The sequence below is a fragment of the Zootoca vivipara genome, chromosome 9 (assembly GCF_963506605.1).
Source record: "Zootoca vivipara chromosome 9, rZooViv1.1, whole genome shotgun sequence".
NCBI lineage: Eukaryota > Metazoa > Chordata > Lepidosauria > Squamata > Lacertidae > Zootoca > Zootoca vivipara.
The window spans coordinates 11,255,747-11,277,893 of NC_083284.1; the positions used below are offsets into that span (position 1 = coordinate 11,255,747).

The 22,147-nt window shown below is 44.7% G+C and overlaps 1 protein-coding gene across 2 annotated transcripts in view; it reads left to right on the forward strand.

The window, feature by feature from the left end:
* Positions 1–22,147, forward strand: part of FRAS1 (Fraser extracellular matrix complex subunit 1) — a 332,187-nt gene that overhangs the window by 235,414 nt on the left and 74,626 nt on the right. For both annotated transcript variants that reach the window (XM_060278390.1, XM_060278389.1), the window contains 5 exons: positions 7,446–7,596; positions 12,403–12,581; positions 14,977–15,093; positions 17,573–17,687; positions 19,261–19,398. In XM_060278390.1, the coding sequence (XP_060134373.1) occupies positions 7,446–7,596; positions 12,403–12,581; positions 14,977–15,093; positions 17,573–17,687; positions 19,261–19,398 (700 nt within the window). The remainder of the gene's footprint in view (positions 1–7,445; positions 7,597–12,402; positions 12,582–14,976; positions 15,094–17,572; positions 17,688–19,260; positions 19,399–22,147) is intronic.

Consider the following 22,147-nt stretch of genomic DNA (forward strand, 5'->3'; position numbering starts at 1 on the left):
CTTGGGTCTGAAAGCAATCGAGGTTTTAGGAGAGCAGCACTTCCAAAATCTTTGCAAAACTCAAGCAGGGCTCCCCCCCCCACTTTTTGTTGGTGCTTGAAACAGCTTGGGTCATGTGCAGAGTTCTTTTTCCCGGAGGTGAACGAAAATGGCCTTTCATTTGTTGCGTGTGGGGAAAATACCCCAAAGCGTGTGCAGAGCTGCAGTCTCCATTTTTTCCCATATGGTCAAATCTATTTTTTATTTTATTTTAAAAGGGGATTAATAATGCCTTCTAGTGTCTTGTCCATTTTCTGAAAAGGGAACACATAAAGTCTTGACCTCCATCATCCCTTTTTAACCAGGGGCCTGGTCTGAGCCTTGTAAAATCAAAAGGATATCCTTTAAGTGAGCATAATCTTTATACACCCTTCTCTCTTGGCTCTGTAAAGGGTTTTTATGATGTAGCTGAGGTCTCTTGTTTGCATGAATAAAATTTAATAGATTTTTTGGATTATGCAGAATTGGATAAGATGACAGGGAGAATTCGAAACCAGTGGGACCAGAAATTCCTGAAAGATTGGAGTAAATATACAAGTTATCTGAAAGACAATTGTAACCAGTTGACTACACTTGTAGGCCTACAAGAAGTTTTGTAAGGAGAACTATATGAAATATTGCAGAAAAGATTTATGAGAATGGATTTTAAGTTACGGATTATTAAAAGTAATAGTCAGGATAACAAATGTAAGATTAAGAGATGAGGTTTGAAAATCATTAGACGTGGTTGAATCACTGAATCAACTGGGACTGCAGCCAAATGAAGACAAACAGCTGGGAGTCTGTCATCTGTCACACTCATCTGGTGAGAGCTGGACCATAAAGAAGGCTTTTGAATTATGGTGTTGGAGGAGGAGACTCTTGAGAGTCCATGGACTGCAAGAAGATCAAACCTATCCATTCTGAAGGAAATCAGCCCTGAGTGCTCACTGGAAGGGCAGATCCTTAAGCTGAGGCTCCAATACTTTGGCCACCTCATGAGAAGAGAAGACTCCCTGGAAAAGACCCTGATGCTGGGAAAGATGGAGGGCACAAGGAGAAGGGGACGACAGAGGACGAGATGGTTGGACAAGTGTTCTCGAAGCTACCAACATGAATTTGGAGGCAGTGGAAGACAGGAGTGCCTGGCGTGCTCTGGTCCATGGGGTCATGAAGAGTCGGACACGACTAAACAACAACAACAACAATTTTATAGTTACAGGTAGGTAGCCGTGTTGGTCTGGATCGAAGTAAAATAAAAAAATTCCTTCAGTAGCACCTTAAAGACCAACTAAGTTTTTATTTTGGTATGAGCTTTCGTGTGCATGCACACTTCTTCAGATACCTATCTGAAGAAGTGTGCATGCACACGAAAGCTCATACCAAAATAAAAACTTAGTTGGTCTTTAAGGTGCTACTGAAACAATTTTATAGTTGGTAATTTCAGTAGGCAGCGAAGAAGCCACCTGTGTGCTGTTTTTGCTGTTGTTGTTGAGGATTTTTTTTTTTGCAGGTGTCTTTTTTTCTTTTTTTTCTTCCTTTTTTATTTGCTGCCAGTCTCCTCCTTTGAATTTCTCTCTCCACTGCCTACTTCTCCCAGCTGTTTGTCTTCATTTGGTTGCAGTCCCAGTTGATTCAGTGATTTTTTTTATTAAAAAAAACACCTCCAGTTGTGTGGAAGCGTCTTTCGTTACTCCTTCATAAATTATTGGGAGTTTGAATGGGCAGCAACCTTATGCCTGCTTCATGGACTACCGTGGTGCAAAGTTCACAGCTGCGTTGCCGCGTTCTTGTGCAGAGATCCTGGTAGATGTTTATTGTTGAATTTTCTGTTACATTTCTTCTCAGTGTTCTGAACTTTTGAATTAAGTCATTTTTAATTATGGAGGAGCCCAAGCGAACAACAGTGTCTCACCATTTTTTAAAATTTTTGGATGGAGTGCTCTGTGCATCCTCTCAAAATGGCTGGCTTGTATAATGGCGCCAGGAAGTGTTTTCTTTATCCAGGACACAAAAGCTTCACGTAGGTTGGTGTCTCCAAAGTTCCCCAGAGACTCTCAGAGGCGTAAATTCTGGTGACAGTCCTGATTCTGCACATCCTTGAACTGCAGTTTGATGTCAGAGTGTTTTTTAAAATACATTTTTCATCATGCAGTCAAACCTCGGTTGTCCAACATAATCCATTCCAGAAGCCCGTTCGGTTTCCGAAATGTTCGACAACTGAGGTGCGGCTTTCAATTGGTTGCATGTGCTTCTTGCACTCAAGCGGAAGCCATGTCAGACATTCGACTTCCGAAAAACGTTTGGAAACTGGAGCATTTACTTCCAGGTTTTCGGCGTTCGGGAACCGAAATGTTCCAAAATGGAGGCATTCGAGATCTGAGGTTTGACTGTAGTTCTGTTCTTCTTGCTGAGTTCCATTGCTTCATTATCTGTTGTGGAAATGTCTGAGACATTTGGGTGAGTTTTACAATATCTTCTCTCAGCGGTTTCAGTGCTTTACCCCAGTCTTCAGACTGATCTTTTTAAATTAGGGCAACCACTGAGCTTAGGGCTTGCTGATCAGAAGGTTGGCGGTTCGAATCCCTGCGACGGGGTGAGCTCCCATTGCTTGGTCCCAGCTCCTGCCAACCTAGCAGTTCGAAAGCACATCAAAGTGCAAGTAGATAAATAGGTACCGCTCCGGCGGGAAGGTAAACGGCGTTTCCATGTGCTGCTCTGGTTCACCAGAAGCGGCTTTGTCATGCTGGCCACATGGCCTGGAAGCTATACGCCGGCTCCCTCAGCCAATAACGCAAGATGAGCGCCGCAACCCCAGAGTCGGTCACGACTGGACCTAATGGTCAGGGGTCCCTTTACCTTTACCTTTGAAGCTGCCATGCCAAATGGGAACATCTGGTCTACCTGAGTTGTTGTTGCTTTTTCACTGCATTGAGCCCTGGTGGCAGTTTCGGAAATGGCAGTGGCCTGGGCTTGTGATTCTCTGAGGATCCGAGACAGAGATGAAAACCAGTTGTCCTGGGTGCTGTTTCGTGATCCTCTGATTCTGCAGCTCACAGCCCGCTTAGGGCTTGTAAAAGTTTGGGCAAGGCTTTCTTCTGGAGCAAGCTAGGCTATGTTTGCTTCTGGGGAAGGAAGAAGCAGTGGATCAAAATGCCATCTTGCCTCGGAGGATGGGGGTGGAGAGGGCTGATCTGGGGAAGGAGGGCAAGAAGCGAGTGGAGCGATTTCACCCACATCACTTGCTCAAAACTTCAAAAGTGCTCTCAGCTCTGAAAAGGTTGATGACATCAGCTGTAAAGGCAGCATCAAGCTGGACATGCAGGAATTAATGTGGAACCTGTTTGTAGAGTGTTAGAGATTTTGCTGCTGAGTTCAGATTGTTGTTGTTTAGTCGTTTAGTCGTGTCCGACTCTTTGTGACCCCATGGACCATAGCACGCCAGGCACTCCTGTCTTCCACTGCCTCCCGCAGTTTGGTCAAACTCATATTCGTAGCTTCGAGAACACTGTCCAACCATCTTGTCCTCTGTCGTCCCCTTCTCCTAGTGCCCTCCATCTTTCCCAACATCAGGGTCTTTTCCAGGGAGTCTTCTCTTCTCATGATGTGGCCAAAGTATTGGAGCCTCAGCTTCAGGATCTGTCCTTCCAGTGAGCACTCAGGGCTGATTTCCTTCAGAATGGATAGGTTTGATCTTCTTGCAGTCCATGGGACTCTCAAGAGTCTCCTCCAGCACCATAATTCAAAAGCATCAATTCTTCGGCGATCAGCCTTCTTTATGGTCCAGCTCTCACTTCCATACATCACTACAGGGAAAACCATAGCTTTAACTATATGGACCTTTGTAGGCAAGGTGATGTCTCTGCTTTTTAAGATGCTGTCTAGGTTTGTCATTGCTTTTCTCCCGAGAAGCAGGCGTCTTTTAATTTCGTGACTGCTGTCACCATCTGCAGTGATCAAGGAGCCCAAGAAAGTAAAATCTCTCACTGCCTCCATTTCTTCCCCTTCTATTTGCCAGGAGGTGATGGGACCAGTGGCCATGATCTTGGTTTTTTTGATGTTGAGCTTCAGACCATATTTTGCGCTCTCCTCTTTCACCCTCATTAAAAGGTTCTTTAATTCCTCCTCACTTTCTGCCATCAAGGTTGTGTCATCTGCTTATCTGAGGTTGTTGATATTTCTTCCGGCAATCTTAATTCCGGCTTGGGATTCATCTAGTCCAGCCTTTCGCATGATGAATTCTGCATATAAGTTAAATAAGCAGGGAGACAATATACAACCTTGTCGTACTCCTTTCCCAATTTTGAACCAATCAGTTCTTCCATATCCAGTTCTAAGTTCATATCCAGTATCTGAGTTCAGATACTTCCATTGTAAATTGCTGACACCAAATCCTGCCTGATTTTTAACAAAGCTGGCTTAGAACTGGTGAATCATAAGTAATAAGTTTGGAGGGTTGGCAATCTTGGCAGCAGCAGATCTATTCTATGCTTATGATAATAGTTTGTTCTCTTGGTAATTGTGCCATTTAAAATGTGCATTTTACATTTGACTTCCTTTTCTTTTGAAGCGTTTAGGATAATTGTTGTTGTTAAGTTTGCTGCGTTAAATGTGCATTCTGTAGTTGACCCCCTTTGTAATGTTTTATTTTGAAATCTTAAAGATAATATTTTAGTTTCCAGTTAATTTATATTTTATATTGGACTTTCTTCAGCAATTTTTTTATTCTGGATTGTTTTAATTGATGTTTTAATGTGTTGTAAACTGCTTTGGGATTCCATTCTTAAATGAGTATGAAATGAGTAGTAGTAGTAGTAGTAGTAGTAGTAGTAGTAGTAATAAAATAGAAAAATTACTTCCAGTAGCACCTTAGAGACCAACTAAGTTTGTTATTGGCATGAGCTTCCATGTGCATCTGAAAAAGTGTGCTTGCACACGAAAGCTCACACCAATGACAAACTTAAAGGCGCCCCTGACCATCAGGTCCAGTCGTGTCCGACTCTGGGGTTGCGGCGCTCATCTCGCGCTATAGGCCGAGGGAACCGGCGTTTGTCCGCAGACAGCTTCCGGGTCATGTGGCCAGCATGACAAAGCTGCTTCTGGCGAACCAGAGCAGCGCACGGAAATGCCGTTTACCTTCCCCCTGGAGCGGTCCCTATTTATCTACTTGCACTTTGATGTGCTTTCAAACTGCTAGGTGGGCAGGAGCTGGGACCGAGCAACGGGAGCTCACCCCTTTGCAGGGATTCGAATCGCCGACCTTCTCATCAGCAAGCCCTAGGCTCAGTGGTTTAACCCACAGCGCCACCTGGGTCCCTTAGTTGGTAATGACAAACTTAGTTGGTCTCTAAGGTGCTACTGGAAGTAATTTTTCTATTTTATTTTTATTTTGTTTCGACGGCAGACCAACATGGCTACCTACCTGCAAATAATAATAATAATAATAATAATAATAATAATAATAATAATAATAGCCTCCTTAACTTTTATTTATTTGTTGGATTAAAGCAGGGGTTTCCAAACTTACCACGCTTCGGGCCAGTGCCCGAAGTGCCGATCGCTTGGTGGGCCGGAGGGCGTGGGATCGCGCCCCCATACGCATGCACACATGCTATTTTTGATGCACTTCCGGGTCGCAGGAGCACTGGAAATAGCTTGTGCGCATGCACACGGGCCTCCGACCCAGAAGTACACTGGAAATGACACTTGCGCATGCATGCTAGCTATTTCCGGTCCTCCTTTGACCCAGAAGTGGGCAGCCGTGCCGTGCCGTGCCGTGCCGTGCCGTGCCGTGCCGGGAAGAGCGGGCAGCGGCAGCAGGTGGCGGGGCCGGATAAATTAGGCCTTCGGGCCATATCCGGCCCCTGGGCCACAGTCTGGGGACCCCTGGATTAAAGCATCAAAGGCTGCCAAGAAGGAATGTTGTTTCAAAAATGACTGGAAAAAGATTAGATAAGGACGGAAGGGGGGGTGATTTCTTCCTTTTGTCCATTTAGGAGGAATAAAAGCAAACTCTCCACTGATGAAATCCTAGTCCCTTTTAGATTTGTGGAGGGGAGCAAGGGAAGTTGTACTGAGGAGAGAGTCCTTTACGCCTACAGTTGTATGTGGGGTCCCTCAGGCCCAACGTGGCCCTCCAAACCTCTCTCCCTGGCCCTCAGGACTGCTTCCACATATAAGATGGAGTCAATCTAGAAACTCCTTGGACTTTTAAAAAATACATATATACTTACGAGCATTCCTTGATGCTTAAGCAAAGCAGCTTTTTGATCCTACATGCTTACAGGACTTCAAAGCACATCCAGACTCTGGTTCTCTGATTTCTGAAAATCTTCTTCACGTTTTCAAGAGGTCCACTCTCTGTGAAATGCCTGCTACTAAAGTGGATTCTGCAGCAAAAGAATTTTCTTTAATGTTCTGTTCTGCTTAACAGTATTATTATTATTATTATTATTATTATTACATATTTATTTTATTACCATAACATTATTGTTATTGTTACTTTATTATTATTATTATTTAAAATTTATATACATCCCTATACCCGTGGGTCTCAGGGCGTTTTACAACACAAAGTCACAGCATAAAAGCACAAAATACATCATAAAAATAATTAAGACAATTCGCAATACTAATGTATACAGACTAATAAAAAATATACCCCCAACAAAAGCCCCTAACCAACCCTCCACCCCACAAAGGCAAATACAAAAATCAAAACTAACATATTAGATTTTAAAACATTTTAAAACAACAGCTTTAGAAAAATCTAACAGCAGCAGCCTTTAGCTACCTATTTTAATGAGCACACTGGGGCCACCTTCCCACTCCCAGGGACCCCTGAGATGTTCCTACTAAGATTGTTCCTCAGTATTTAAGGTGGTTGTGCTCTTTCCCCAAATCCCTGGTCTCCCCAAATCAAGACTCCTGACACCTACCTGCAGGGGTGGGGGACCTAAGGCTCAGGAGCTGAACATGGCCCTCCATCTCTGTCTGGCCCTCAGGACTCTTAGCCACACCCCCTCTCTCCAAGCCACACCCCCAGCGGTTCTGCTTCGCACCCCGGACGTTTTTACCTGGATGGAATATGTCATTGAACTCTGATAATAACCCTTGCTTGTCTGCGAGGAGGATACCAAGGCGGGTGAGAGTGTATGTAGAACCCAGCCTATTTTACAAAGGAAAAATTTACACCCACCCACTTTTCTGGCCCCCGGAAGGTTGCTGAGAAGGGAATGTGGCCCTTGGATTGAAAAAGGGTTCCTCATCCCTGAGAAAAAAAGTAAGTGGTTGGCTGGTTCAGGTTTTCGGTTTGACTTCTAATAATACCGCCTGCTGTAAGATGGCCAGCCTTATTCGTGTCTTCGAAATATGTTTCCTGTTGGTCAGCATTTTATGACTGTGGTCTCTTTCTGTCCTCTTCCCAGAGCAATGGGCTGCCGCGATTAGTTGCTAGCTCGATGGTGTGGGTCCCGGAGGGAGGGATGCTGCAAATCACCAACAGAATTCTGCAAGCTGAGGTGCCAGGGGTCAGCGATTCCGCGATCGTCTACACAATTAGAGATCAGCCACGATACGGTAAGCGGCGGGTGTATGAAACCGCCCTGAAGAATCTAGCGAACCTCACGAAAAATCAGCTTCCCTTTTCCTGAAATTGCCAGGGCTACCTTGCTTGAGCAGAACATTTTGCCTCGAACTTCATTTTAGATAAAATTAGGTGGCAACACAGAGGTCTGCAGGAGGTGCCTGAGAATTTTCACTAACCTTTTCCACTGAAGCTTCCTTTGATATTCCTGCAGATTTCTTCACCTCTGCCTTAGGTTTCTCAGTTAAAAAGCCAAAATCCAGGAAACAGCTCCACGTCTACTAATGGAGCCGGTTTATCCTGACAGCTTTCTTGCTGTGTGTGTGTGTGTAACAAACCAGATGCTGTTTAAAGCAACTGCTGGCAGAGAGAGAGAGAGCTCACGTATAAAACCGCCGCAGTCGAAGTGACTTTAGCAGAGGCCTTGTGCTGTTGATGGGGTCTCTCTGCTAATTAGTATGAACGAGAAGCATTATTGTAAAAGACAGCAATCTTATCCTCAGGGGTTCTTATTTTCCCAGAGCCTGTTCTCTTTCTGAAGTTATAATTCCTCTCCTTGTATCGTCCCAATTATCTCCTCGACAACTAATTGATGACACAAACAAGGGAAGTTATTGCTTCAGGACAGGAGTAAGTAGATGAAAACCCCTGAACTTGGAAGTCATCAGAAATACTTAGGTTTTTCTTTTTTTCCTGTGATACATTCTTTTTAGGACTTGAATAAATAAACTTTAGGGAAGCACAGAAAGCAGGGTGTGTTTTTTTAAATAATGTGTGGCCTATAGACAACCCCCAGATTCCCTCTTTTCCCAGCATGTTGGGAGGTCTCTAGAGATGGCCCATTTAAATGAGATGTGAAGCAGAAGATGGTTTGCTGAAGTTTACATTGGTATCCCCACCTCTTCTCAACAGAGCCCAGGATGGTGTGCTTTGTTGCGGGCTACTTTAACCTAACCACAACCCTGTGAGTTAGGCTCAGCTGAGAAAGAGAAATCAGTTGGCCCAACCTCAAAGCTTCATGATGCTGTAGAAATTTGAACGCTGGGCTGTGTAACCAGTTTCAGACCCAATGGATCTACCCTGAGAAAAACTTAACTCCACCCACTTGCATTGTTTTTATGTCAAATATGGCAGCAAGGTACCATCTTAGGAGAAACATTCCCCCTTATGAGTGACAGACAGACAGACAGACAGACAGACAGACAGACAGACAGACAGACAGACAGACAGTGAGGGCATGCTTTTTCTAAAATAATACTGCAGGCAAACCACAGGACCAAAAACGTTGCCCATCTCTGGTCTAAACCATGGAAGTGGCTCTCCAGAGTTTCAGATAAAGGTAGAAACAAGATTCCAGAGAATCTCCTGGACTTCCCTCCTCCCTTTTGTGGGTCCTATTGTTAATAATTTCCTCCTATAATCCAAATCTTTTACCTCCTCATTGTGTCCAAAATTCACCATTTAATTACAAGTGTAATTCCAATCCTACTAACGATTTTAACTATTTACAATGGTTTTTAAGATGAATTATAAATTCCCCCCATTCCTTATTAAAATTTTGGTCTTTCTGATTTCTGATTCTTCTGGTCATTTTAGCCGTTTTGTCATAATAATTCATCAACTTGATCTGCCATTCCTCTCTGGTAGGTTTTTCCATGATCTATTTGGAGAAGCTAGAGATTGAACCTTGAGACTGTCCACATGGAAAACATGTGCTCTTTTGCTGAGCTACAGCCCTTTCAGAGGAGTCTTCTATTTCCTGTAACTATTTCCTAGTCGTTTTGTGTTATTTATCTAACAAGGGAGGTGTTTGCCCACTTCACGACGACCATTAAGGCAGCCAACAACACTTCTGGCTCCAGTAAGCTTCTCTTCGCCAACTCCCCCAAGTCTTACAATAGAGAAAGAGAGAGATCATTATTATTACTAACGGTCAATGCCCTAACCCCCCCATCCCGGTAATGATTCCAGCTAAATTTAGCTACCGCAGTGTGATTTCACAAAGGCTGGGAAACGTACAGAGGAAGTATCAATTACATGCCAGATTGGCTTGGGTGTGTGGGTTTATTTAATTGAGATGTATGCATTTTAAATAATGCAGCAGTTAGATATTAAATAGACATCGCGGAAGTCCCGATGGGACTCGATCTGCCAGGAGCACAAACATGGGCCGCAAGGCAGTGGCCTCCAAACTGTCAGCGTAATGGAATCTGTAACTCCGGTGTCAAAATAGATTACAGGCCTCAGTGCCCGCGTCCCATCAGCAACCCAGAGGACAGCTGCAGGCAGCGGCACTAATATTGAATCCCAATATTATTGTCAGCGTGATGGGATTTCTCTTGAGAGCTGTCCCAACGTCTGTAATAATGCCGAAGGAGTGCAGGTTTGACAAAGCTTTCGGTGTTGCTGAGCCCTCTCCGGCCTCATAAATACAAAATCGAACAACCTCAACAGGAGTGTCTGAGAGGTCGGTTCCGCTTTCTGAGGTCTGAGCCAGGTCTGAGGAGAAAGCAAGGGCTTAGCATGCTAGTATACCCTGTATACATGAAGGAACATCTCAACCACCATCGTCCAGCCCGCTCACTGAGGTCCAGCTCCAAGGGCCTTCTGGCGGTTCCCTCACTGCTTGGCAGAGGCTTGGCAGAGGCTGAGAGGTTGTGTGCAGTTAGGCCACCCATTCCTATTCCTCAACTGGGCCTCCTCCCAAGTAGGCCAACTCCTCAATTCGATGATTCTATGTGCTTCTGCAAATCTGCAGGGTCTGCAGATACTTTCCTCTAGTGTTCAGGTGATGCCATTTTATGTACATAACATTAACCCAATGCACTCATCCCCTGAACTTTGGAAATCGAGGGAGTGATGCTAGTATAGCCTCTTCACTCAGAGGTCAGGTGAGATCTGCCTCCCCCAACACCCGGTCAACCCTCGGCCTTAGCCTTTCCCCTTTACTGCCTGATTTCGTGGAACTTAAATCCAACTCTCAGCCAGATAGCCAGGCTGCTCCACAACCTTGTGGGGAAGAATCGCAGAGTGAATCCACATTCCTTTATATGCCTTTGGCTGGTCATGTTTTCCTGCATCATGAGCAGGAGATGTTTTGCATCTCCACCCCCAGTGACAAGAATGTAAGAGGAGCTCTGTTGGATCAAATGAAAAGGTTGACCTTTTTTCCTGTCTTGTTTCCGACACTGGCCAGTTGGGTCAGCTGCTTCTGGGAAGCCCTCTGTGGCATTTCACCTCTAGGGGTCTAGAAAGAGTTAAGTTGCCAGGGAGGTAAACGGCCAATGGGAGCTCTCCAGGCAGAAGCAGGGGTATATAAGGAGAAGCAGGCAGACAGGAGGGGGAGAAAAAGGAGTTAAAGAGTTGAGTTGAGGTGGATTTGATGAGAGAGGTAGAAAGGATTTTGAAATAGAGGGTTAGAGAAGCTAGCGAGGTGAGCGGCGGGGCAGAATCTATAAGAGTTAAGAAGAGAATTTCAGTCAGGAAGGACAAGGGGGGGGGAACGAAGACTAAAGGTTAAGCTTAAAGTAAACATAATTGAGAAACCAATAAGAATTGATATGCTTGTAAGATCTTCACATCAAATAAACTTAATTGTTTTGTTCATCTGACTGAGTTCAAATCAATTGTGTACCAATACACAGATTTACTGGTTGGTGGCAGCAAGGGGAAGAAATAGGCGAGGGAGGTATTGGGTCAATAGACCGTCAAACGTCCGGGGACCCTTTACCGGTGTATCTCGCCACACCCGCCAACAGGGCCTGAAGATGGTCGCCCTTTTGGTGTCCAATTGTCCCCCACCTCCCATATTCAAATGTGTGGGGCTTGCAGATATTGCTTGTTCAGCTGCTACTGCTCTTCTGCATTGTCTGAAGCTGCCCTTGGATTTGCTTAACTATCGTCTCGCTTCCCTGGGACTGTCTTCGAAAAGTCCTCTTTCATTGGAAGAGAGAGCATAAGCAACATCTGGTGTTTTTGTAGAGATCGCTATATTTGTTAGATGTACATGTTACAAAGGATTAATGTACGATGCTTCAGCCGGCGTTACTTGCAAGGCAGGCCTTGAAATCCAGCAAGGCGTGAACATGTCCTGCGGGCACTTTTCTCCTTTTCTCAGTGGTTTGAAATATTTCTAAACCCCCCGCCCCCCAAATTCAATGGATTCCAGGGCAGTGAACATATAAAACAGAAAAACCCATTGCAATCATAGCCTTTTGTAGACCAAGAGGCAATAGGAAAGGGTGTAAAAACTTAAAAGTAGACAGAGAGGCAACAAAAACCCTTTAAAATGCCAGAGTGGTTAACTAAACTGACTTATTAGAAAACAAAGAAATCTATAGAAAGGTGAGCGTTATACACCTGCCTTTAGAATGGGGAGAATTGTAGATCTAGTCCAACCCCCTGCAATGCAGGAATCTTTTGCCCAAAGTGGGACTTGAACCCACAACCCTGAGATTAAGAATCTCATGCTCTACCGACTGAGCTATGATAACATTGTGCTTTTTAATTCCCTTTCACCCATTAAAATAAGCGGAACTAACTTTTCAACGGGAGAAGAACAAGTGGTATAAGATTTTGTATCAGTATAGTTCTGCATTCTTTTTATTTTCTTTGTCGACAATGGCAACAACGCAAATGCTATGGCAAATGCAAATGCACTTGGCTGATGCTCAAAAGACTGTAACACTGGTACCAACATATGCATCCAAGCTGCAAGTTCCTTGTTGGCGTCCTGGTCATTCCTGACAATCGCCGCTTGAAAGGCCACCTCCCTCTTCATTTCATCTCTCCCTCCTCAGGCGAAGTGGTGTTTCTGGTCCCGATGCCGGCAGATGACCCCGGGCCAGTATGGCAGCCTCTCCCTGATGGAAGAGGAGCCACACCAACCACCTCGTTCACACAGCGAGACATCAACGAAGGCGTGATCTGGTACAGGCACTCCGGATCTGAGACAGAGAGCGACTCCTTTCGCTTCCAGGCATGTTATGCGTCACCAAACTCCTTGCTTATTTAATCCCTCGCAGAACTGCTTTCCTGCCCGCTTGCCAACCACGGCATCGGTCCCACTTGTCAGATTCCTCAAAGTTGTTGGCAAAGGTCCCTGCTAGGGCTGGGCGATATCTGGTTTTCAGCATTGTGGTGCATCACCAATGGAACATTGCCATATTCCCGATATATCACAATGTTTGAAATAAGGGTGGAGCTATGAAGAGGCGCTGGCTGGCTTCACGGTTTCCCCCACATTGTGCTTTTTACAAAGCACACACACACACACACACACACACACACACACACACACATCATGATATTCGCGATTTATTGCCAGGTCATAAATTATGAAACCAATATCACAATATGGATTTCAAACTGGTTTTGGATGTTATATCGATATATCGCCCAGCCCTAGTCCCTGCAGGCATAGAACCGTGTTACTATCAGGCTTCTTTCCCAGGATATGATTTATTTATTTTTTAATGCCAAGTTGTGTTTCTCAACAAGGCCCCTCTCATTAGGTTTAACGCTCTCCTGAAAGACTTAGCTAACTCGAATGCTTGTGCACCATGTTTTGTACGTTTGCCTCACCGCATAGAAGCTATTACGGTAGCACTCGGGAGGCAATTAAAGTAATTTCTGAGGTAATTAACATAAGTGATAATGAGGAAGTGTTGAAGTGCCGGATGTTGAACAAGCTAATCTTTAATTTAATGGCTGTGTTGCTGTTAACTTGCATGCATTTTGCATGACTGAGGGGTGCTGTTTTCCTTGCTGTAGCACCTTGCTGCCGGGGCCATAATTGTACGGTAAATTGTGCCAGGGGAGAGAAGCCACATCTAGCTCTATCCTACCGCAAAACAATAATCCATCTGCTGGCTTCCTGATGAATGGGGTTGGCGCTGCAGAGGAAATGCAGATGAATTATTTTTTTGTTAGCGTTCAGGGAACTGTGCTTCCAGTCACCTCTAATAAAAATGGATCCCACAAGTCAATTTATGTATTTATTATTTACTTGTTGGATATTTTTTTTATGTTGCTGTTTCCCATGGTCCCGTTGATAAAACATTTGGCTGTTCCCATTCGCGAGAGGGAAATTATCCATGTCCCCACAGATATTCCATGCTGCAACATTCTGAGCACATTGTCTTGCTCAAGAGAATACAGTTGGAAATTCTGAGCTGCAATATTGTTGTTGTTGTTGTTGTTGTTGTTGTTGTTGTCGCATCCTGAGAATGGCACTCTGGCCAAGCCTTTGGGACCTCATGATTGCCTTACATGAATGGAGAGTGTGTTCTGGAGCATCCCAATGCTCCCTTTTTGATGTGCTTCACAGAAGAAAATCAGTAAGCTGACTCGCAGGGAAGTTCATAATTGATGTCATCAAGGGACCCCCAATAATCTTCTAAGGCAGGCTTCCTCAAACTCGGCCCTCCAGATGTTTTTGGCCTACAACTCCCATGATCCCTAGCTAGCAGGACCAGTGGTCAGGGATGATGGGAATTGTAGTCTCAAAACATCTGGAGGGCCGAGTTTGAGGAAGCCTGTTCTAAGGAGTGCAACAACACAACACAACACAACAACACAACAATGGTGTGTTTGTTAAGAAAAGACTATGAATTGGTTTATTTGTACTGTATGTTCTTCCTGTACAGAATGGGACAGAGCAGGAGTGGGGTGAATGAGAATTGTATATATTTATATGGACTGATAAAAAATGGTCTGAATTTGGAATGTATTAGAAGCTGGCTGTAACTTCTGGAGACATTGATTCCAAGGAAAGGGGGTAGATTTAGTTTGCTAAGCGGGAATAAAAAGGGGGTAAAAGAATTGGATAATTAAGTTGGAATATTTCTGGGTAAAAGGGTAGAGAATATTGGGTAAAAAAGGCAATGTGAAATGTGAAGGGTTAATGGTTAAAAAGAAGTTATATTTGGGAAGAAAGAAAGGGTGGCTAGAATTGGAAACTGCAACAATTAATGAATTATTGAGAACTCAAGAAAGGGGTACGAGGAAGTCCGAAATGTTTAGAATTGAAGTTGATTTTTTTTTTCATTTTTCTCTTTTTCTTTCTTTTTCTATTTTTTATTTTTATCTTCGTTGTTTTTTATATATAAGTGAGGAATATTGAAGAAATAAGATTGTTGCAATATTTTCTTTTTTGTATTTTTTTGTGTGTAAAATTCAATAAAAATTATTTTAAACAAAAACAGAATGAGTGTTTAGCCTGTAGGAAACAAGGCAGAGGGTTGTTGTTGTTTTTAAGGCAACTTTTGGAGATGCACAGATTATGCAATAAACCTTAGAAGGCAGCCATTGCACCTGTTTGTTACGATGTGTAAAAAAAATCCTTATTCATTTCTGTGATTCCACATTTGCAGGTCTCTAGTGCTGTCGCCCCACAAGCCCATCTGGAGACGCACTTGCTCAACATTGCCATCCTGCCACACACCCCAGAGTCCCCCATGATCTCCCTGGGCTCTTCTTTCCACATGACCGTAAGTCCAACCCAAGGCAAGAAACAGTGAAAAGAAGTTGCTCCTCTGCATTTCCTAGTTTTTTTTAAATTCACTGGTAAAGAATTTTCCGCAACTAAAGCTGCAATCCAGTATCTGGTCACCAGGCAGTAAGTTCCATTGAATTCCAGGGAGCTTCTGAGTAGATATTTATAAGATTGCACTGTTAGTTCAGGAAATATTAAAACAAATCCCTGGTTGTGTAACTTAACTCCACATGATCCTAAACTGATTTTCAGGTTACTTAAAGTGAATGGTTGCAAAAGAATGTCTAGAATGTAGCCAGGGTGCCATTTAGGGTGCCTCTGTTTCTCCCCCTGCCTGCCCCATTGCAGACCCCATGTGGATTAGTTATCATAGGTCCAGTCGCAGACGACTATGGGGTTGCGGCACTCATCTTGCTTTACTGGCCGAGGGAGCCGGTGTTTGTCCAGCATGACTAAGCCGCTTCTGGTGAACCAGAGCAGCTCACGGAAACACCGTTTACCTTCGCGCCAGAGCAGTACCTTTTGATCTACTTGCACTTTGACGTGCTTTCGAACTGCTAGGTTGGCAGGAGCTGGGTCTGAGCAACGGGAGCTCACCCCATCGCGGGGATTTGAACCGCCAAACTTCTGATCGGCAAGCCCTAGGCTCTGTGGTTTAACCCAGAGTGCCACCCGCGTCATCATAGGTCTGCCTTATATTGCGTCAGACTAGTGGTCTATCTAACTCACTATTGTCTGCACCAGGGTTTCCCAAACTTGGGTCTCCAGCTATTGTTGGACTACAACCCCCATCATCTCTAGCCAACAGGACCAATGGTCAGGGATAATGGGAACTGTAGTCCAAAAACCTTTGTTTGGGAAACCCTGGCCTTACACTGACTGGCAGTGGTTCTCCAGGGTTTCAGACTGGAGACTCTCCCAGCCCTACCGAGAGGTACCACTAATTGAACCTGAGACCTTCTCCATGCAAAGCTGATATTCAAACAGTTGAGCCACAACCCTTTGGCCAAGGAGCACTCCTATCTGTGGCCAGCAGACTTACACTCTGAGAGGCTATTGTTGTATGTGTTGAAGTACTCATTTCCCATGAGACATTCTGCTTGCTCCTTATTATGCCAAATGGGTGGAGCTAGCAGCTGAAAGCAAAAGTGGCTCTGAGAGATGGGCTTGGGCCATATATTAGTATAAAAGCACTACCTGCAGAGTCGGTGTTGGTAGTGCACCAGGTCCCATGAAAAACAGTTCCATGGGGCCTGGTTGGCATCTCCAAGAGTCCCCATGTGTCAGGCTTCGGGGAATCAGTGGCAGTAAATAAGCAAATCAAGCGGAATAAGTGTTCTTACCCGTAAGTTTCTTTAATAATCACAGCAAGAGACGAAGGAATGTATATCTTTTCTAGAAATGACGTTGCTTCCAGTAAAGGTTCACCCCCTCTGTCCCCATTAATCTACGTTACTCATACGTCGGGTAATCTTAGCTTGTTGCCACTGCGCTCTCTGTTCTATCACTCTCAAAGCCCGTCTTGTCTTGGGTGAAAGGGGGGGTCAGGAATGCTGTCCAAAGACACTGAATCTGCCAGCTGTTTCTCTCTTGGTGTTTCCTCTTCTAACTGTTCCTCACCCAGTATTTCCCAGCTTTTCCCCTCTGGACTATGCCCCTCTGCGAACCATTGTTCTAAATCAATACTGTCGTCCTGCCCTTGGGAAGGTTCAGGAAAAGGGGGGAGTGACGGTTCCCACCACTTCTCCTCAGTCCAGCCTCTGACACCGAGTCGCTCATCTAAAGTTCCTCTTCAAGAGCTGAAGATAAAAGCATTTTGTACAGCTCAGCTTTCAGCTGTGTGGGAATGACTATTTGCGCCATGCTATGGTGACTTGATTTTGATCCTTTTATAAAGCAAAAAAATAATAATGATAGAGGTATTGGTTGTTCAGAACATTTCTGGGGCTTTATGGCAAATTGCTCGCTATGGAATTTGAGAATTTAATGACATATTATACTTTACTGATGGGATTCTCCATGCTCTCTGGCGGTGTGTGTGTGTGAGCCCACATGCAGAGGGACCATGCTTTTCAATCTCTCCTTCATAAAATGGTTTCCTGCATCATCACGATCCAGTCTGTGTGATGCTTTCCTAAATTCTTTCTGAATAGATTGGCTGCTGCCTGCAGGAAGGAAGGTGTTCGGTGCCATATCCCCTTGAAACAGGTTTAAATAACTTACAGTACATAGGGAGATCAAGTGAGGTTTGGCAGAATTCTAGCTTCATCATGCTTTCAGATAGATGAGGTTTCTGTTTTGAAGTCACTCAAGTTACTCAATCTCAACACTGACATTTACCGCCGGTAACTCCCTATCTCTGTTGTATATCAGCTGCTCCCTTAATTTGTCCATTGTGGGGGGTTTTGGGTGGTGGTGGTGGTAACCCTCCTAAGCATCTTTGTCTCAGCTTGTCACTTCTTAATTTCTTTCAGGCTCTAGAAGATCGTGTGACCCCAATAGAACCCCATCATCTCTCCTTTGTCAACTCGGAGAGTCCAACTGAGAAAGTCGTGTACAATGTGACTGTACCTTTGCCACCAAATCAAGGCATGTTAACCCAGTCAAGGAGATGTTGTGTTATTTTATTGACAGTTGAAACCTGGAGACTGGCAAAAAAAAAAAACCATCAAGGGGGGATGGATTGTGGGGGATAGAAGCAATGAATCAGGCCTGGCATAGAATAATGTTCATAGCTAAGCCAGCGCAGGGAAGACCAGAGAGCTGTCTTCAGGTGAAACCTAAGGATGAGACTATTGCTTCCTTTTCTCCGTTTTTGCAACCCACTATTTATGGGGATATGGGTGGCTCTGTGGTCTAAACCACTGAGCCTAGGGCTTGCCTATTGGAAGGTCGGCGGTTCAAATCCCTGTGACGGGGTGAGCTCCCGTTGCTCAGTCCCTGCTCCTGCCCACCTAGCAGTTCGAAAGCACGTCAAAGTGCAAGTAGATAAATAGGTACCACTCTGGCGGGAAGGTAATCGGCGTTTCCGTGTGCTGCTCTGGTTCTCCAGAAGCGGCTTTGTCATGCTGGCCACATGACCTGGAAGCTGTACGCCGGCTCCCTCGGCCCATAATGCGAGATGAGCGCTGCAACCCCAGAGTCATCCACGACTGGACCTAATGGTCAGGGGTCCCTTTCCCTTTATTTATGATGAACTTCCTAGGCTCAAATCAGATTGGCTTAGATTAAGCAGAGTTATTTTTCTGTAAAATGTGTTACGATTAAGCAGAGCCAATCTGAATCAAGCCTCCCCCCCCCCTTTCTGGCACCTGGCATGATGCTTCGGAAGAATTGTGCAGGGCTAGAGACTCTGTAGGACACAGTCTTGGCATTTCGGAAATGACTCTTTGGCAGGACGCCAGAGATGAGCAGCCTGCCCCAGCTGCAGTGACTGCTATATAAACAACATGGAAGTGTCAAGCAAAGGGGGTGGGTTGTGTGCAGAGAACAGCAGAAGTGTTATGAGGAGTGACAAAAGGCCTAATGTGAATTCTGTCTCCTGTGAAGTTTACGGAACTAGATTTATTGAGCTGGAGAGTGGGCGTAGTGAAAGCTTGGACCCCCGTGATGAGTCAGCCCTTCTCAAGTCAAGGTTGAGGTTAGGAAAATATTTTGTTCTCTTAAGAACTGCAGAGATGCCAATTAGGCTCTCTTCAGTCTTATTAGAAAGGGAGGTTTTCACACCGCTGTGCAAACACACCAGGCCCAAGTAGACCTGGGAAATGTAGTTTTCCCAAGAGATATTGGATGTTAGGGACTGGCTGGGGAGATGGGAGAGAGTGGGAAGTGCAGTTCTTCTCCGTGTGAGATTAAATTCTGAGCTGGAGAAGAACTCATGGAACGTACTATTCCCTTTGTAGTTGAGTTGCAATTACAAGCTCCTGGCATATGTTTACAAACTCAGAAGAACTGATATTATTCATCACTAGAGGTGGCAGTGTGCAGACCAGAGAGTTCCTGGTTCAAGTCTCATATCAACTGGCAATTAATTGGGTGGTCATTGGATGAGATGCAGGAAAGACATCACCACTGCACGTTGCATTATTGGAGGAACAAGGTACGTTTGTAGAAATGTAATATATGCTGTGTGTTGAAAATGAAACTCTCCCTCTCTCTGCAGGCATCGTGGAGCACAGGGATAGGCCCCTGTCCCCAGTGAAGTACTTTACACAGGCTGACATCAACCATGGCAAAATCGTGTACCGCCCACCTACTGCAGCCCCTCATATCAGAGAGCTGATGGAATTCTCCTTTGCTGGTAAGAAGCTAGTTGAATTGGGTAGCACGGACAGGCAGGTATCTGCTTGGGGGATCTCCACGCTGCACATTCCCGTAGTTGTAAGGTTACCAGATTTTTTTTCAATGAATCCCGGGACACTTTTCAACTTCAATAGGAATGATAGGATTTTGTCAGGGGACTGATTTGTAGATCTGGGGACTGTCCCCGAAAAACAGGGACGTCTGCTAACCTTACCGTAGTCACCGTTCAGTGCCATAGCTTGCAGTATAGACCAGGGCTTCAACAGATGCCCCTTCAATAGATGCTAAGGTGAGAAAAGGGAAATCCTTGTTCTTGGCAAGCTAGCTTTCCATATGACAGCACTGCGGCGCATTTAAGCATGTAGTCCACACTTACAGCCTAAAGTGGTATAGTCTTCCCTGTACAGCTGATGCATGTCAAAGCCCAGGCTGGTTTTAAAAGAGAGAGGTTGAGAGATTTGAGATTGCAAATTGGAGCAGTTACCTCTCCAAAATCACTCTTTCCGTGAGTTTTAATGGGCTGTTTATCTTTGATATGTTTGGCACCCTATGGGTTGGGTGGAAGCAGTTTAGGGATGAGTGATTTGGAGCAGGAAAAGGGACAAACTGTGACTACCTCCTTCCAAACCGTACTCTCCTGAAGCAGCTTTTATTTGGATTATGGTAATTCCATTTTTTCCCCATGTAACATTCAGTTAGGCCCCAAGGTGGTCGTTTCTAAACTGGTGCCCTTAAGGTCTTTTGGACTACAACTCCCATCACTTGGCCATGCTGTCTGGAGCTGATGGGAATTGTAATCCAAAGTATCTTGGAGGCACCAGATTTGGGATGGCTTCCCTAAGAGAACCAGAATATGGGTTGAATATGGGGTTTATGCGGGTTCAAAGACCTGCTTGACATCAAAGTCTCTTACGCAAAATCTTGCACAAATCTCTCTTTCCATAGCTGCTCCTTTCACAGAATTCTGATTAGGAAGAATATGTAGATACAGTGGTGCCTCGCTAGACGAAATTAATTCGTTCCACGGGTCTTTTCTTATAGCGAAAAATTCGTCTAGCGAATCCCATAGGAATGCACTGAATTTTTTCCGACTTTTTTTTTTGCCCATAGGAACGCATTAATTGAATTTCAATGCATTCCTATGGGAAACCGCGATTCGCTAGACGAATTTTTCGTAAAACGGATTCGTCTAGCGAGGCAAGCTCCACTCGAAAAATCATTTCGTTAAGTGGAAATTTCGTTAAGCAGGGCATTTGTTAAGCGAGGCACCACTGTACTGTACATGTTGTGAATTTTCCTTTGTGATAAGGATTGGAAGTCACCTGGGTCAATTATTCTATGATGCTTGGACAAGGCATGAAGTGGGTCCTAGGTTGGTTCCACACTGGTGGTGGAGATTGTGCTGATGTTCTCTGTATGAGAACTTCCATTTCCAAAGGGAATTGTATTAACCATGGGCACCTTCCTGTCCCGATCGTTCATTCCATTTTGTTAGAACAGCATCCTTCCCATCCGCAATGCGATCAGCTCGTTATAATGCCTTTCCAAATGATATGTGGCAGTTCTGATGATATATACAGTCTCTCATTTGTTGGACTGCGTGTTGCAAGGCAATGAAATCTAAAAGCAATTATATTACTAAATCATTCGATTTTACCAGGGCATAAAATTATCAGTTCATGAAACTCCCTGGCACACTGTCAAATAATTTGTAGCACAGGACATCGAGACATAGATCTCTGGGGTATATTACAAGGCAAACAGCTGCCATTTTTGAAAGTACAAAGCAAACAAATAACCCAATTCTCCCAATGGGCCTGAAATGAGAAAATGCCCGTTTACTGATAGGAAAAACTGAGGATTGGTGTGGTCAAAAGAGAAAGCACGGATCTGCATAAAATTTGCATATACATGCAAATTTAGAAGTAGCCACTATATTTCAAATGGGAATACAAGACATCTCACCATAGTGGGGAAGGCTGTGATCCTTACCTTCCAAGTCCCGGACTGCAGAATCCGGGACCGGCAGCCGTGTGACACCGGAAGTTGCGTCGACGTAACTTCCAGTGTCTCTTTGCCCTTCTATGGGCACAAAAAATGGCTGCCGCCGGCTTCAAAAGTAGCTTCTCCGCATGACCAGAAGTGCGTCAACGCAACTTCCAGTGTCGCCCCACCCATCTATGGGCACCAAAAATGGCCGCCGCTGACACCGGAAGTCACATCTACGCACTTCCGGTTATGCGTAGATGCGACTTTTGAAGCCGGCGGCGGCCATTTTTTGTGCCCATAGAAGGGCAAATCAGAAAGGGAAAAAAATGGCCGTCGGCAGGAGAAAATAACGGAGAAAAACGGGAGACAAAGTGATACGGGGGACCACCGGGAAAAGGTAAGTAAAAACGGGGGTTTCCCGGGGGAAACGGGGTACTTGGCAGCTAAGCTGTGATCAGATGACTGGTCAATCGGTAGAGCATGAGACTCGTAGTCTCATGGTGGTGGGTTCAAGCCCCACATTGGGCAAAAAGATTCCTGCATTGCAGAGGGTTGGACTAGATGACCCTGGGGGTCCCTTCCAACTCTACAATTCTGTGATTCCACAATTCTATGTTAGGTACCATTCACTAGCAAGTTCTTCTGCTCAAGCTCCAGTGACAACAAATGGAAGCTGTTCAACAGCACACATCTAGAATTGAAACTGTACAATAGCATTTGTTTCAGCATTTTTCTACTTTGGGATTTGGTTCCCATAC